The sequence below is a fragment of the Melitaea cinxia genome, chromosome 27 (assembly GCF_905220565.1).
Source record: "Melitaea cinxia chromosome 27, ilMelCinx1.1, whole genome shotgun sequence".
NCBI lineage: Eukaryota > Metazoa > Arthropoda > Insecta > Lepidoptera > Nymphalidae > Melitaea > Melitaea cinxia.
In genome coordinates, this window is record NC_059420.1 from 7,673,050 (window position 1) to 7,690,260 (window position 17,211).

General features: G+C 44.0%; 1 protein-coding gene across 1 annotated transcript in view; it reads left to right on the forward strand.

Moving 5' to 3' along the window:
- Window positions 1–13,811, forward strand: part of LOC123666755 (insulin-degrading enzyme) — a 38,175-nt gene extending 24,364 nt beyond the window's left edge. Inside the window, exons 18-25 of the mRNA XM_045600810.1 lie at window positions 3,725–3,851; window positions 4,743–4,813; window positions 5,639–5,796; window positions 9,221–9,355; window positions 10,341–10,469; window positions 12,060–12,140; window positions 12,753–12,866; window positions 13,430–13,811. Of these exons, the coding sequence (XP_045456766.1) occupies window positions 3,725–3,851; window positions 4,743–4,813; window positions 5,639–5,796; window positions 9,221–9,355; window positions 10,341–10,469; window positions 12,060–12,140; window positions 12,753–12,866; window positions 13,430–13,537 (923 nt within the window). The 3' untranslated portion in view covers window positions 13,538–13,811. The remainder of the gene's footprint in view (window positions 1–3,724; window positions 3,852–4,742; window positions 4,814–5,638; window positions 5,797–9,220; window positions 9,356–10,340; window positions 10,470–12,059; window positions 12,141–12,752; window positions 12,867–13,429) is intronic.
- The last annotated feature ends 3,400 nt before the right edge of the window (window positions 13,812–17,211 follow it).

Consider the following 17,211-nt stretch of genomic DNA (forward strand, 5'->3'; position numbering starts at 1 on the left):
TAACATATTAATAAGTAGTCTTATTAGAGCATTCGACATGATTTGATTTTCATCCCCTGTAACGTTATACGTACATTATTTGTGCTGCTAAATTAAGATATGCTTAAATTTAATATTTTACATACGTGAAATGATTTTTCTTTAAAAAAAAAAACATTAATCTATAATCTATAATATATATAAACGCGAAAGGTCATTCATCACGAAATCTCCGAAACTATAACACCTACAAACTTGAAATTTGGCAGGTAGGCTCCTTATAAGACGTAGGCATCCGCTAAGAACGGATTTTACGAAACTCGACCCCTAAGGGGGTGAAATGGGGGTTGCAAGTTTGTATGAACGTCCTATGATTTTGAAGTAAGAGACTTGAAATTTAAAATGTATGCTCTATAGATGATGAGAAGGTGTTCAAATAATATATCTTTAGAAATCAACTCCCTTTTGGGGTTGAATCGGGGGATGGTAGGTTGACTCACTCATCACGAAATCTCCGAAACTATAACACCTACAAACTTGAAATTTGGCAGGAAGGCTCCTTATAGAGTGTAAACATCCGCTAAGAACGGATTTTACGAAATTCAACCCCTAAGGGGATAAAACGGGGGTTGGAAGTTTGTATGAAAGTCCCATGATTTTGAAGTAAGAGACTTGAAATTTAAAATGTATGCCTTATAGATAATGAGAAGGTGTCCAAATAATCTATCTTTAGAAATCAACTCCCTTTTCGGGTTAAAACGGGGCATGGTAGGTTTACTCACTCACCATGAAATCTCCGAAACTATAACACCTAAAAACTTGAAATTTGGCAGATAGGCTCCTTATAGGGCGTAAACATTCGCTAAGAACGGGTTTTACGAAATTCGACCCCTAGAGGGGTAAAACGGGGGTTGGAAGTTTGTATGAAAGTCCTATGTTTTTGAAGTAAACGACTTGAAATTTAAAATGTATGCTCCATAGATGGTGAGGAGGTCTCTAAACAATGTATCTTTAGAAATCAATTCCCTTTCGGGGTTAAAACGGGGGATGGTACATTGACTCATTCATCATGAAATCTCCGAAACTATAATAGCCACAAACTTTAAATTTAACAGGTAGGTCCTTATAAGACGTAAACATCCGTTAAGAACGGATTTTACGAAACTCGACCCCTAAAAGGGTAAAACGGGGGTTGGAAGTTTATATGAAAGTCTTATGTTTTTGAAGTAAGAGACTTGAAATTTAAAATGTGTGCTCTATAGATGATGAGAAAGTGTCCAAATAACGTATCTTTAGAAATCAACTCCCCCTTGGGGTTAATACGGGGGATGGTAGGTTGACTCACTCATCACGAAATCTCCGAAACTATAAAAGCCACAAACTTGAAGTTTGGCAGGTAGGTTCGTTATAGGGTGTAAACATCTGTTAAGACCGGCTTTTACGAAAGTTGACCCTTAAGGGGATAAAACGGGGGTTGCAAGTTTATATGAAAGTCCTATGTTTTTGAGTAAGAGACTTGAAATTTAAAATGTATGCTCTATAGATGGTGAGGAGGTGTCCAAATAATGTATCGTAATCTATATATATAAAAGAGAAAGGTCACTGACTCACTCATCACGAGAACTCAAAAATCGTTGGGACCATCACGTGGTTTTTAATCCATCCAGGATGGACAAAGATGAAATTTGGTAGGTAGGTAGATTATAGTAAGTAGACGTCCGCTAAGAACGGATTTTGCGATATTCCACCGCTAAGAAGGTTTAATTGGGGATTATAGTTTGTACGAAACATAAACAGCAGCTATAAGTTCGCCTGATAGGTTATTTATACTGCAGCCTGAAAATAAAGCTAAAAATGTGGTGTATAGAGAGGTTTTATAAAAATAACTATTAAATTATACTAAATTGTGCCTTTTAAAAAGTTACTCAGTGTGATAAGCATTTCAAGTGACTGATATAAAAAAATAGTTTGCGTTAAACATCTTAATAGTAATGCATATCTTCATAACCACGCAAATGTAGTCGCGGGCAACAGTTAGTGTATTATAAAACAAAGTCCCCAAAAACGTATGTGGTCGATTCCCTCAAAATCTACAGGACGGATTTTCATGCGGTTTCACCAATGGAGAGAGTGCTTCAAGAGGAAGGTTTATGGAATGACTAAGCCGATTTTGATGAAAGTTTCACTGGAAGTTTGCTGGTAAAACTTTGTGAAACACTGATTTCAACGCGGGCGAAGCCGCGGGCACAGCTAGTTTATTATAATTAAATCTTGCATGAAAATCTACAGTAATTTATAAAACACAATTTTATCATAAATTATTTTTTTTCTACAAACAAATAATATAAATTCATCAACCGGCATTTATATATTCGCGCGGGCAACATTTTATCTTTTCAAAAATTCAAATGAATCTTTTGTCTCGGGTTATAAGAACGACAGTACTGGTCGCCGCCGCGTCATTCATTTTTGGAATTTTGTCTCAAGAAAGTAGTTAACGCACATCACATATTTTATTACGGTCTCTAATACGATGTCTAATATATATTTAAGCATCGTAACCGTACTTTATAAAATTATTGTGATCCTTGCTTAGCGTTGTCTCGATTCAACAAATATATATAGTGTCAGTGTTTATCGCCCCCAAACTGGGTAAGTGGTATTTTTATATAGCAGGCAATTTATGTAGTTAATGCAAGTAATCATGCCTAATGTAAAATATAATATTTGTATTCAGTAGCATAAATCTCATTTAAATTATTTTCTTACATTTCACCATCTTTCAAGTCTACCCTCATTTTTAATATTTTTTTATTATAATTGTATATTTCAATATAAGTTAACCTACTTTTAAAAGATAATTATCTCCGCTTCTGGCTTTATGATCCCACGGCACTACTGCTACAAATTAGGTGTTTTCTTTTATAACGCAGTGCCGTGGATGTTTGCAAATAGTGCTGGAACGCTTATTTTTATATTTTGATGGCGCGTTCCAGAGTTCGACGTTTGAGTCACCAATTTCGACGTTTGGGTCACCAATTTCGACGTTTGGGTCAACAATTTTGGAAGTTTTTCCTCTAATCCTTTAACCCCAACGACGAGAGTGCACTCCGCCGGGTCTTCAACTACCCGTTCCTGCCGCCCCCGGTCGATAGCGGAATCCTGCCACGCGACTCCCGGGAATATCACCTGCACGGCGAACCAGGAGAGTACCTGAGCCGAACTGCATTTGGAGCTTGTGTGAATTGAGTGCTCGACCCCGCCCATATACATACATTTTTTATCTACCTCACCGGGTTAATTAATTTAATATATTTTTTTTTATTCATGGTACCCTGGTTTCATTTAGATCTTTAATAGACCAGGGGAACCGTGACACTTGCCCGCGCGAAAATATAAATGCCGGTTGATGAATTTATATTATTTGTTTGTAGAAAAAAAAAATAATTTATGATAAAATTGTGTTTTATAAATTACTGTAGATTTTCATGCAAGATTTAATTATAATAAATTAATGTTTTTTTTTTTTAAAGAAAAATCATTTCACGTATTTAAAATATTAAATTTAAGCATATTTTAATTTAGCAGCACAAATAATGTACGTATTACGTTACACCCCATTACAACCTTTATTTGTTTATTGTAAAATTTTCATTTCAAACTGTTTTAACTTCAAAAGTCATATAAAAATCAATATATGTAATATAATTATCTATCTATAAAAAATATGTCTATATCTTTCCAGCACTAACCCCGGAACAGTTGGACGAGTTCAGCCACAAACTCGTGCGCAAGTTGCACGTCGAGGCTCTAATGTTCGGTAACCTGACGCGCGAGAGGGCGATGGCGATAGCCGACATCGTCGAGAGCAAGTGAGACAGACATATACTTCTTTATACTGTACATACACACACATAAATACGCACACACTCAGACACAATACATCATACCAGGGGACACGAATCAATAAGACCGTCGCGATTTAGAAAGGAAAAATCTAATGGAATTCGTTCTGGTGACGCTTTCAGGGCTAGTGTGGATCCGTGTTATAATTGGGTATACCAGAAAATATTTTGCTCGAAATTTGGAGCAATCCGACTGGGGAATTATCACTACATAGTATAAAACGAAATAGCTTTCCGGTATCGGTATGCTTATAGGTCTTTAAAACCACGCAACGGATTTTGATGCAGTTTTCTTTGGTAAATAGAGTGCATCCAGAGGAAGGTTTATATGTGTAATACATCTATATTAGAGGAACACTGATAGTTTTCGAGGTTTCTAATGTGATGTAAATAAACACGTTTTTTTTGCACTTTCATTGTAAATATATATTTTATAATAAGTATCACCATTGCACCCGTGCGAACCCGGGGCGGGTCGCTATTTAATTATAAATATTTAAAAGATAATGCTGTTCTCAAGTAGTGTCCCTATGGTGAGTAAGTCAGAGCTGCTGTATGCCAACTAGGTCTTGGTTTGCAGGCAGTCAGTCAGTCTACTCCAAATTTCGTGCAAGATAATAATACTAATAATAAGCTTTATTTCAATAAACATTTTTAACAAATGGTATCAATTACGAAATTTACTAATGCAAAGAGTTCATTTACAAATTTTTTTTTTTAATTTAGTTCAGACTGAACATCCTATATAATTTATTAGTTTGATCTGTGTTAAAGATGATCAGCCAATAATAATAATAATAAGTGTTGATGAATTTTAGTGGCATAACTTCTTAAATTAGGATAATATTTTTCTAACAGGCTACCAAAGGACGCAACGCCGTTGTTGGCGCAGCAGCTCTTGCTGTACAGAGAAGTCGAAATCGAAAAAGGTATGTATATATAATTTGATAAATAAACTTTCTGCTGTGTGGCTATGACAGTAAAGAATATAGCCACCCCCTCTCTTCCCGTGGGTGTCGTAAGAGGCGACTAAGGGATAACAAGGTTCCACAACCACCTCTGAACTTAAGAAGCCGACCGATGGCGGGATAACCATCCAACTGCTGGCTTTGAAATATATAGGCCGAAGACGGGCAGCAGCGTCTTCGGTGCGACAAAGCCAGCCCTGCGGTCACCAACCCGCCTGCCCAGCGTAGTGACTATGGGCAACACACGTGAGTTCACGCCATTTTTGGCGCGAACTTGTAGAGGCCTATGTCCAGCAGTGGACTGCGATAGGCTAAAGAGAATAAACTTACTAGTTCACTCAGAAGTCTCCATTAGGATGCACATCCAGCGTCAAGTTCTAAAAACACAACAGAAACACTTGCAGACTAGGATCTACATCATGTATGGCCCATACATACGTTTATCTTCAAAGGAAATTAAACACACGACCTTTAGCATAACAGCCGGTGGATATCCTTGCGCTTCTCTTCATAGAAAAGCCGCCATAAACTTCACTCCCTTTGGTATTTACACCAATGGAAAGTACTTCAGCCTTACAGATGATCACAGCTAAATAACACTGCTTTCAAGCGGTGTTGCATTTCTCAGGTGAGTAAGGGGGCCAGAGCTTCTGGTGGGATCAGAGTCAGCAATGCCCTTGCGATGCATCTGCTGTTGCAGGCCTCTGCAGGGTACGGTAATCGTTCATCATCATCAGGCGAGCCGTACGCTAGTTCGTATAAAAGTCGTCTCATTCGTGACTCCAGGCGCGTGGTACGTGCGCTCCATTGACAACGGCGTGCACAAGTCGTCGTGCGCGTCGCTGTACTACGCGTGCGGCGTGCGCCAGGCGCGGGCCAACGTCACGCTGGAGCTGCTCGCGCACGCGCTCAGCGAGCCCTGCTTCCACGTGCTGCGCACGCAGGTACACGCGCACACACACACAGCGCACACGTGCCGACACACGTCACGCTGGAGCTGCTCGCGCACGCGCTCAGCGAGCCCTGCTTCCACGTGCTGCGCACGCAGGTACACGCGCACACACACACAGCGCACACGTGCCGACACACGTCACGCTGGAGCTGCTCGCGCACGCGCTCAGCGAGCCCTGCTTCCACGTGCTGCGCACGCAGGTACACGCGCACACACACACAGCGCACACGTGCCGACACACGTCACGCTGGAGCTGCTCGCGCACGCGCTCAGCGAGCCCTGCTTCCACGTGCTGCGCACGCAGGTACACGCGCACACACACACAGCGCACACGTGCCGACACACGTCACGCTGGAGCTGCTCGCGCACGCGCTCAGCGAGCCCTGCTTCCACGTGCTGCGCACGCAGGTACACGCGCACACACACACAGCGCACACGTGCCGACACACGTCACGCTGGAGCTGCTCGCGCACGCGCTCAGCGAGCCCTGCTTCCACGTGCTGCGCACGCAGGTACACGCGCACACACACACAGCGCACACGTGCCGACACACGTCACGCTGGAGCTGCTCGCGCACGCGCTCAGCGAGCCCTGCTTCCACGTGCTGCGCACGCAGGTACACGCGCACACACACACAGCGCACACGTGCCGACACACGTCACGCTGGAGCTGCTCGCGCACGCGCTCAGCGAGCCCTGCTTCCACGTGCTGCGCACGCAGGTACACGCGCACACACACACAGCGCACACGTGCCGACACACGTCACGCTGGAGCTGCTCGCGCACGCGCTCAGCGAGCCCTGCTTCCACGTGCTGCGCACGCAGGTACACGCGCACACACACACAGCGCACACGTGCCGACACACGTCACGCTGGAGCTGCTCGCGCACGCGCTCAGCGAGCCCTGCTTCCACGTGCTGCGCACGCAGGTACACGCGCACACACACACAGCGCACACGTGCCGACACACGTCACGCTGGAGCTGCTCGCGCACGCGCTCAGCGAGCCCTGCTTCCACGTGCTGCGCACGCAGGTACACGCGCACACACACACAGCGCACACGTGCCGACACACGTCACGCTGGAGCTGCTCGCGCACGCGCTCAGCGAGCCCTGCTTCCACGTGCTGCGCACGCAGGTACACGCGCACACACACACAGCGCACACGTGCCGACACACGTCACGCTGGAGCTGCTCGCGCACGCGCTCAGCGAGCCCTGCTTCCACGTGCTGCGCACGCAGGTACACGCGCACACACACACAGCGCACACGTGCCGACACACGTCACGCTGGAGCTGCTCGCGCACGCGCTCAGCGAGCCCTGCTTCCACGTGCTGCGCACGCAGGTACACGCGCACACACACACAGCGCACACGTGCCGACACACGTCACGCTGGAGCTGCTCGCGCACGCGCTCAGCGAGCCCTGCTTCCACGTGCTGCGCACGCAGGTACACGCGCACACACACACAGCGCACACGTGCCGACACACGTCACGCTGGAGCTGCTCGCGCACGCGCTCAGCGAGCCCTGCTTCCACGTGCTGCGCACGCAGGTACACGCGCACACACACACAGCGCACACGTGCCGACACACGTCACGCTGGAGCTGCTCGCGCACGCGCTCAGCGAGCCCTGCTTCCACGTGCTGCGCACGCAGGTACACGCGCACACACACACAGCGCACACGTGCCGACACACGTCACGCTGGAGCTGCTCGCGCACGCGCTCAGCGAGCCCTGCTTCCACGTGCTGCGCACGCAGGTACACGCGCACACACACACAACGCACACGTGCCGACACACGTCACGCTGGAGCTGCTCGCGCACGCGCTCAGCGAGCCCTGCTTCCACGTGCTGCGCACGCAGGTACACGCGCACACACACACAGCGCACACGCGCCGGCACACGTCACGCTGGAGCTGCTCGCGCACGCGCTCAGCGAGCCCTGCTTCCACGTGCTGCGCACGCAGGTACACGCGCACACACACACAGCGCACACGTGCCGACACACGTCACGCTGGAGCTGCTCGCGCACGCGCTCAGCGAGCCCTGCTTCCACGTGCTGCGCACGCAGGTACACGCGCACACACACACAGCGCACACGTGCCGACACACGTCACGCTGGAGCTGCTCGCGCACGCGCTCAGCGAGCCCTGCTTCCACGTGCTGCGCACGCAGGTACACGCGCACACACACACAGCGCACACGTGCCGACACACGTCACGCTGGAGCTGCTCGCGCACGCGCTCAGCGAGCCCTGCTTCCACGTGCTGCGCACGCAGGTACACGCGCACACACACACAGCGCACACGTGCCGACACACGTCACGCTGGAGCTGCTCGCGCACGCGCTCAGCGAGCCCTGCTTCCACGTGCTGCGCACGCAGGTACACGCGCACACACACACAGCGCACACGTGCCGACACACGTCACGCTGGAGCTGCTCGCGCACGCGCTCAGCGAGCCCTGCTTCCACGTGCTGCGCACGCAGGTACACGCGCACACACACACAGCGCACACGTGCCGACACACGTCACGCTGGAGCTGCTCGCGCACGCGCTCAGCGAGCCCTGCTTCCACGTGCTGCGCACGCAGGTACACGCGCACACACACACAGCGCACACGTGCCGACACACGTCACGCTGGAGCTGCTCGCGCACGCGCTCAGCGAGCCCTGCTTCCACGTGCTGCGCACGCAGGTACACGCGCACACACACACAGCGCACACGTGCCGACACACGTCACGCTGGAGCTGCTCGCGCACGCGCTCAGCGAGCCCTGCTTCCACGTGCTGCGCACGCAGGTACACGCGCACACACACACAGCGCACACGTGCCGACACACGTCACGCTGGAGCTGCTCGCGCACGCGCTCAGCGAGCCCTGCTTCCACGTGCTGCGCACGCAGGTACACGCGCACACACACACAGCGCACACGTGCCGACACACGTCACGCTGGAGCTGCTCGCGCACGCGCTCAGCGAGCCCTGCTTCCACGTGCTGCGCACGCAGGTACACGCGCACACACACACAGCGCACACGTGCCGACACACGTCACGCTGGAGCTGCTCGCGCACGCGCTCAGCGAGCCCTGCTTCCACGTGCTGCGCACGCAGGTACACGCGCACACACACACAGCGCACACGTGCCGACACACGTCACGCTGGAGCTGCTCGCGCACGCGCTCAGCGAGCCCTGCTTCCACGTGCTGCGCACGCAGGTACACGCGCACACACACACAGCGCACACGTGCCGACACACGTCACACTCCCACCCGTAACCACACGTACCCAAACACACGCACGCACGCACATACAAAGAGACACACACGCGCGCGTGATGATGATGTGATGAAGGAAATGCTTTAGTATTTTAACTACATTTATTTAACAGTTGTTTTAGTACAGTCGAACGTTTCAGGAACAATTAGGTTACATAGTGTTCAGCGGCGTGCGGCGGTCGAACGGAGTCCAGGGTCTGAGGATCATCGTGCAGAGCGACCGACACCCGGAGTACCTGGAGGAGAGGATAGAGAAGTTCATCGATGGGATTGAGGTTCGATTTATATTTGTATTTTATGACTGTGTTTATTCTAAAAAAAACCGGCCTTAGTTTACATCGACGAGTTTTTAAATGATAACACCATTTACGCAATTAAATACCAATTATTAGGTTTTAATTTAAATGGGACAATATGATAAACATTCTAAGCTTTTGAATAAATGTTAATCTTCCTCTTTGTGAACTTGGTTAAAAATTAGCGATAGCAAGACAGCCTCGACTTCGCACAGGTTTTTTTTTTTTTTAATATAGAACTAGCTCGGCAAAAAAGCGTACGGATCACCTGATGGTAAGCGATTACCGTAGCTTATAAACGTCTACGACGTTGCCGACCCTACCCCCAAATCCCCCCCCAAGGAGATCTGGTCACTATATTCGCTACAGGAACACAACATTGCTTAAAAGCAGTATTACTTAGCTGCGTGGTTACGGCAGTGAGCCGTATATAGCCACCCTCTCACATCCCGTGGGTCTCGTAAGAGGCGACTAAGGGATAACACAGTTCCGCTACCACCTTGGAACTTGAAACGCCGATTGACGGCGGGATAGCCACCCAACTGCTGGCTTTGAAATACACAGGCTGAAGACAGGCAGCAGCGTCTTCGGTGCGACAAAACCAGCCCTGCGGTCACCAACCCGCCTGCCGAGCGTAATGACTATGTGCAAAACACACGAGTTCGCGCCATTTTTGGTGCGAACTTGTGGAAGCCTATGTCCAACAGTGGACTGTATTAGGCTAAATTGAATATTACTTAGCTGTGATATTCTGTAAGATCGAGGTACTTCCCCAGTCGGGCTGCTCCAGATTTTGAACAGGAAATTTCCTGCTATGCCTTACTTCAGTTTTTAGGTATATAATGTTCTTAGCGTCAACAAGGGACACGACATGAAGTTGGTAGCATCAAGCGTCTCTCTAGGCTACGGTAACAGCTTACCATAATCATGTGAACTTAACGGTATTTTGTTTCTTTATCATCAGGAATATCTAGAAAATATGTCGGAAGAAGAGTTCCTCAAACACCGTGCTGCCCTTGCTGCCCAGCGGCTCGAGAGACCCAAACGTCTCGCCATAAAAGCGTCGCAGCTCTGGAGCGAAATCACTGCTCAGGTGAGGGCATCGCTCAGATATCACTTATAACAGTAAGCTCTAGGGTAAAATGACTGTTTACTTGAGGGCATCGCTCAGATATCATTTATAATAGTAAGCTCTTGAGTGAAATCACTGCTCAGGTGAGGGCATCGCTCAGATATCACTTATAACAGTAAGCTCTAGGGTAAAATGACTGTTCACTTGAGGGCATCGCTCAGATATCATTTATAATAGTAGGCTCTAGAGTGAAATCACTGCTCAGGTGAGGGCATCGCTCAGATATCACTTATAACAGTAAGCTCTAGGGTAAAATGACTGTTCACTTGAGGGCATCGCTCAGATATCATTTATAATAGTAGGCTCTAGAGTGAAATCACTGCTCAGGTGAGGGCATCGCTCAGATATCACTTATAACAGTAAGCTCTAGGGTAAAATGACTGTTCACTTGAGGGCATCGCTCAGATATCATTTATAATAGTAGGCTCTAGAGTGAAATCACTGCTCAGGTGAGGGCATCGCTCAGATATCACTTATAACAGTAAGCTCTAGGGTAAAATGACTGTTCACTTGAGGGCATCGCTCAGATATCATTTATAATAGTAAGCTCTAGAGTGAAATCACTGCTCAGGTGAGGGCATCGCTCAGATATCACTTATAACAGTAAGCTCTAGGGTAAAATGACTGTTCACTTGAGGGCATCGCTCAGATATCATTTATAATAGTAGGCTCTAGAGTGAAATCACTGCTCAGGTGAGGGCATCGCTCAGATATCACTTATAACAGTAAGCTCTAGGGTAAAATGACTGTTCACTTGAGGGCATCGCTCAGATATCATTTATAATAGTAGGCTTTAGAGTGAAATCACTGCTCAGGTGAGGGCATCGCTCAGATATCACTTATAACAGTAAGCTCTAGGGTAAAATGACTGTTCACTTGAGGGCATCGCTCAGATATCATTTATAATAGTAGGCTCTAGAGTGAAATCACTGCTCAGGTGAGGGCATCGCTCAGATATCACTTATAACAGTAAGCTCTAGGGTAAAATGACTGTTCACTTGAGGGCATCGCTCAGATATCATTTATAATAGTAGGCTCTAGAGTGAAATCACTGCTCGGGTGAGGGCCTCGCTCAGATATCACTTATAATAGTAGGCTCTAGAGTGAAATCACTGCTCGGGTGAGGGCCTCGCTCAGATATCATTTATACAAGTAGCTCTACCACGCGTTGGCGCAGCGGTCACAGCAATAGCTGTTGCGCTGGCGGTCGTGGGTTCGATCCCTGCTCACGACAGATATTTGTATTGCCCATATATTTTTGTCATGATCTGGGCGTTTGTGCTTGTGTATTGTGTGTGTTTCCGGACCCAGGAGAAAATCCTAACCTGTGAAGCGTTAACTCTAGAGTGAAATCTTTGTTTAGATGAAGGTAAGGCTTTGGTATCATCTTTAGGAGTAAGTTATGGAGTGGAATTCACAGTTAGTCCACTAATTTAGCTCGAATTATTTTACGCAGGTATTTAAACTAAAAAAATGTGTATGTCTGAGCATTATCTCTGTCTCTTCTTGTATGATATTTTTAATATTCATGTAAATTAACATTTGTTTCAGGTGTACAACTTCGACAGGCCTCGCGTGGAAGTCGACGAACTGAATACGGTCACAAAGGCCGAGCTCATTGACTTCTTTAAGGTGGATACATCTATTGTACTATAATTAGAAATTCAGGGAAGGTTTAAACTGTGAAACATAAAAGATAAGTAACGGAAAATACAAAAAACGAATATTTAATTTTTTAACCAACTTCAAAAAAAAGAGGAGGTTACTCAATTGGACCGTATATATATATTTTTTATGTATGTTCGGGGATAACTCCGTCGTTTATGAACCGATTTTGATGATTCTTTTTTTGTTGGAAAGGGAACTAGGGATAGTTTGGTAAACAAGGATCTGATATTGGGATCCCAGATAAATCGAGGGAAACTTTCGAAAATCCACATAACTTTTTACTGGGTGTACCCATTTTGATTATACATATGGGTGTTCGAATTTATATTAAATTGTAATTTATTAACATCAGTATTGTAAATAGATGTACTTCCTGAATCTTCTTCAATTTTTGCATTCTGTTCTTCCGTATTGACCTCAGAATTGTCGTTGTTACTAGTGAACTCCAAGAAGTGCCACAAAATCCACAAATCGTTATAATTGATAAAATCATAAATAGTTTTGAAGACGTAGAAAGTAAAGCAGTCGTACCTGCTGGTAACAACACGTATGCCTTAATTATTCTATCTTTTACAGAAACACGTGGGTCCCGAGTCCCCAGACAGACGGAAGCTTTCTGTATACGTAGTTTCGACGGCCGAGGGCGGCGCCGGCGTCGATTACAAGTCCGAGGATGATAAGAAACGTCAGGTGAGAGAACATGTATTATATATAAAAATCTACCCCATAGAGCATTATAAGAAAATGGGGTCCTGGTTCTTTGTAGCCTTTGTATCTTGTAAGATAAAGGGTTCAGCTTAAAATCAACAAAATAACTCTATTCAAATAGGCTTCGCTTTAGCGTGTAATATCCCACTGCTGGGCATTTTCCATCTAGGAGAAGAATCAGAGCTTAATTCACCGCGCTGTTCCAATGCTGATTGGCGGATATATCGTACTATGAGTAACGATTAATATCAGGTGTACGTGATAACAACCGTGACCGGCTTAGCTTGCTCTCCGAGGCATGGTGGGGAGATCCACAAAGACTACACAAACACCCACCACGACAAACACCTGCATAGCCAATACAAATGTTTGTCATGTGCGGCGATCGAACACGCAACCGCCAGCGCAACAGCCAGAAACCAGTACAATAGGCTTCAAAAGCACTTTTTATTCGTTATGTCAACAATTACAATTATAAAAGTGATTTAAAATAAATGGTGTAATGTTTTGATTTCATTGTCTATATTATTAATGTTCTGTTACAGCCCGTAAAGATACAGGATTTAGTCGAATTCAAGTCAAGACGACGACTTATGCCCCACCCTGCCCCAGCCGCCAGCGTGCCACGAAAGGGGGCACATTGCAAGCTATAGAAGACAAACATACAATTTAGCATTAAAATGCCTAAATCCTAATTGGATGGGTTTGGTTAGACCAACCGTAGGTTCAAAGGGATCGTTAGCATAGGTCTGACTCTAGCTTAATAATTTTAGGCTGTATTATATGATGCTGTGAATCGGGCGTCAGTTAATATGGAAAAAAAAGTGTGTTATTGACTTGTATATGTTGACACGTTTTGACAATTTGAAATCAAAATGTCTTGAAATGTAATTTTTTTTTAAATTTTGCCTTTAAAGTTTGCACTTAGGTATGCTTTTCACTAATTATAATCGATTCAAGGATTTCGTTGTTTAGTAATAATTGAATTAGTTACTTGAGGAGTGTTAAAATTATTTGGAATCAAGTTTCAAAAATCGTGTCCAAAATTTTGAACATTTGGACAAAAAAATTCAGATGCTTCTAATGACGATTAAAATTAATTTAATCGAAATCAAATCAAGCCTAATCTATACTAGTAAATGGAGCCGGTTTTTTTGTTCGGTTGTACTGCGAAAACTACTGAACCGATCGGAATAATACTTATACCATAAGATGCGGCGTGTTCCGGAGAAGGTTCTAGTATATGATATGTTGGTGACTACTTATCGGGTAAAAGAATATCGATGGACAGAGGTCGCTAGTTTAACGTAAATCACTGAAACATACTGAAATATTGTCCCTATTTGAATAAATTGTCTGTAAAAAAACGTGTAAATTTCGAAATGTTGTCGTTGATGGAATTGTCGGAAAATGGCCTCGATTAGCTTTGAAAACGATTTAAAAATGTATTTTTAGGCGTTTTTTTGGGATAATAACTGTTTGTTCTCTGTGATCGATGAATTTTAACACGATTCATCATTACAGCCTATACAGTTCACTGCTGGACATAGGCCTCCACAAGTTTACGCCAAAAATAACGTGAACTCACGTGTTTTGCCCATAGTCACCACGCTGGGCAGGCGGGTTGGTGACCGCAGTATTGGCTTTGTCGCACCGAAGACGCTGCTGCCCGTCTTCGGCCTGTGTATTTCGAAGCCAGCAGTTGGATGGTTATCCCGCCATCGGTCGGCTTCTTAAGTTCCAAGGTGGTTGCGGAACCTGGTCATCCCTTAGTCGCCTCTTACGACACCCACGGGAAGAGAGGGGGTGGCTAAATTTTTTAGTGCCGTAGCCACACAGCATATTATTTTATTTACACAAATATGTTAATTATTAACACAATTATGTTAATGTTAATAAATAAAAGATAAGTACACCATTGTTTACTCATAATCTTTCAAATAAAAAGCTTAAAATCGTGAATTGACAAACCACATTTGTATGCTTTATTTTTTCATTATTTCTTAAAGTAACCAAGCTTATTTTGACACCCCTATCAATACACAGTGGATACAAGCGACAAGATACCTCCCCCCTCTAAATACCCCCTATCTTACGTAATAAAAGAATCGGGTCATATACAAAAAAATCAGTCAAATAGAGTTCATGTAAACCTATCTCGTGGCTAAACTGATGATTGTATTTGACTGATGTTCTGTACATATCTTACAAATGGTATATAATATTCAGCCTATATATAATAAGGCCTATTATTCGAAAATTTGGGGTCCATTATATAATTGAATTTTAATTATCTAATATTTTAAGCGTTATAACTACTACTGTTTCAATGGTTGCTGATAGTTATTTGATGTATAACGGTATCTAACGCATAAAAAGTTTGTGATATTTTTCTTATTTAATATGATAATACAATTTATTATTTATTACTTGAATGGAAAAGACCTCTCCTACTTACTGTTGATAAGGCCTATCAGTAACTCTATGATATTTTTTTAATTAACTAGTAAAATTGTCCCAGAAATAACACATTTTATCGGTGTCAGATAGTCGTCTGGTAAATAAACATATCCAAAAGATAAAAGATTCTCATATGGTATTTTCTAATTCACCATAAAATACAATTGTATCTGTCAGATATATTTAAACAACCTGTTCCGAAGACGTGTTATTTTCAATGATTATTAAACCACACTATAAGGGCTTGTTTTAATTGCTGCTGATAGATCTATCAGTAACTTAAGTTCAAGATAAAATGTACCAGCAATCGGTGACGTTGGTTCTAATGGTATTTATAATGAGAACCATTCAAGAACATATTTTTTATATAAATTAAACAGTCAGACAATCAAAATAATTATAATTTCATATAAATATTTTATTGTGTCGCGTCAAACATCTTTGTAAATAATATAAAAAAGTGTTGTGATTTTGTTTTTAAATTATAAAGACATCAGTGTATAGACACTTGTCAATCACTGGCATTCCAATGGCATTAGGATAACACTACAGATGCAATTTTTTCTTATGTTTATCTACAACTGTACTTTGCAGTTTTGCTCGTATTATGATCCCGTAGGAATATCGGGATGAAATATAGCCTATGTATTGTGCTGGTTATCCTGCTAACTACGTACTGAGTTTTATCGCAATCGTTACAGTAGTTTTGTGTGAGAGTGACATTGATAGAAACTTTAATTACATTGGTATCGATGTTGCTAGCCTGCCAGTGACTGGCAATGCCGTACATTATTCAATGCAATAACATTGTTTTAAGGATAAATAAAAAATACTAAAATTTTTGTGTTGTTTTATTTCTTAAACATAAATGCGACCTTTTTTGCGATTTCCATTCATTTTGTTAAGCATCTATACTTATAAACTGAAGAGTTTGTTTGTTTGTTTGGACGCTAATTTAATAATGGTAGGGCACAGCAGGAATTTCCTGCTCAAAAAATGGAGCAGCCCGACTGGGGTAGTACATCGACCTTACAGAAGATCACAGCTAAATAATACTGTTTTCAAGCAGTATTGTGTTCCTGTTGGTAAGGTGACCAGAGCTCCTGGGAGGATTGGGGATTGGGTCGGCAACGCGCTTGCGATGCTTCTGGTGTTGCAGACGTCTATAAGCTACGGAAATCGCTTACCATCAGGTGAGCCGTACGCTTGTTTGCCGACCTAGTGACAAAAAAAAACGCGCTAATCTCAGGAACTACTGGTCCGATTTGGAAAATTCTTTCACTGTGATATAGCCCATATATCGAGGAATACTATAGGCTATAGCCGTATAGCCATCACGCTAAGATCAATAGGAGCGGAGCACTAATGAAGAATGTTTCAAAATCGGGTTTTTTTTCAAGTAACTGTTCAACGCGGACGAAGTCGCGGGCAGTAGCTAGTATGGGATAAAGTTGTATTCCAGTTTAAGATGAGCCGTACGTTTAAAGGCTTATGTAATTTCGGGTTTCAAGTTATTTTGGACTCATATTTTAAGACCTAGTAATGTTTTAATGTGTTTAATTCATTAGAAATAAATAAATGAAAAATATGGAAACATTTAAATACAATCTTCAAAATGTCTCCTTTGTTTAAGAAAATAAATAATAATAAAAAAATTAGAAACGAAATGAGAAATTGCGTCAATGTATTACAATTAATTTAGCTGAGGTTAGGGTACAGCAGGATTTTTTTTAAAGTAAAATTAAGAAAACATTATACTGATATATATTTAACTGAGGTAGGGCATAGCAGGAAATTTCCTGCTCAAATCTGGAGCAGCCCGACTGGGGTAGTACCTCTATCTTACAGAAGATCACAGCTAAATGAT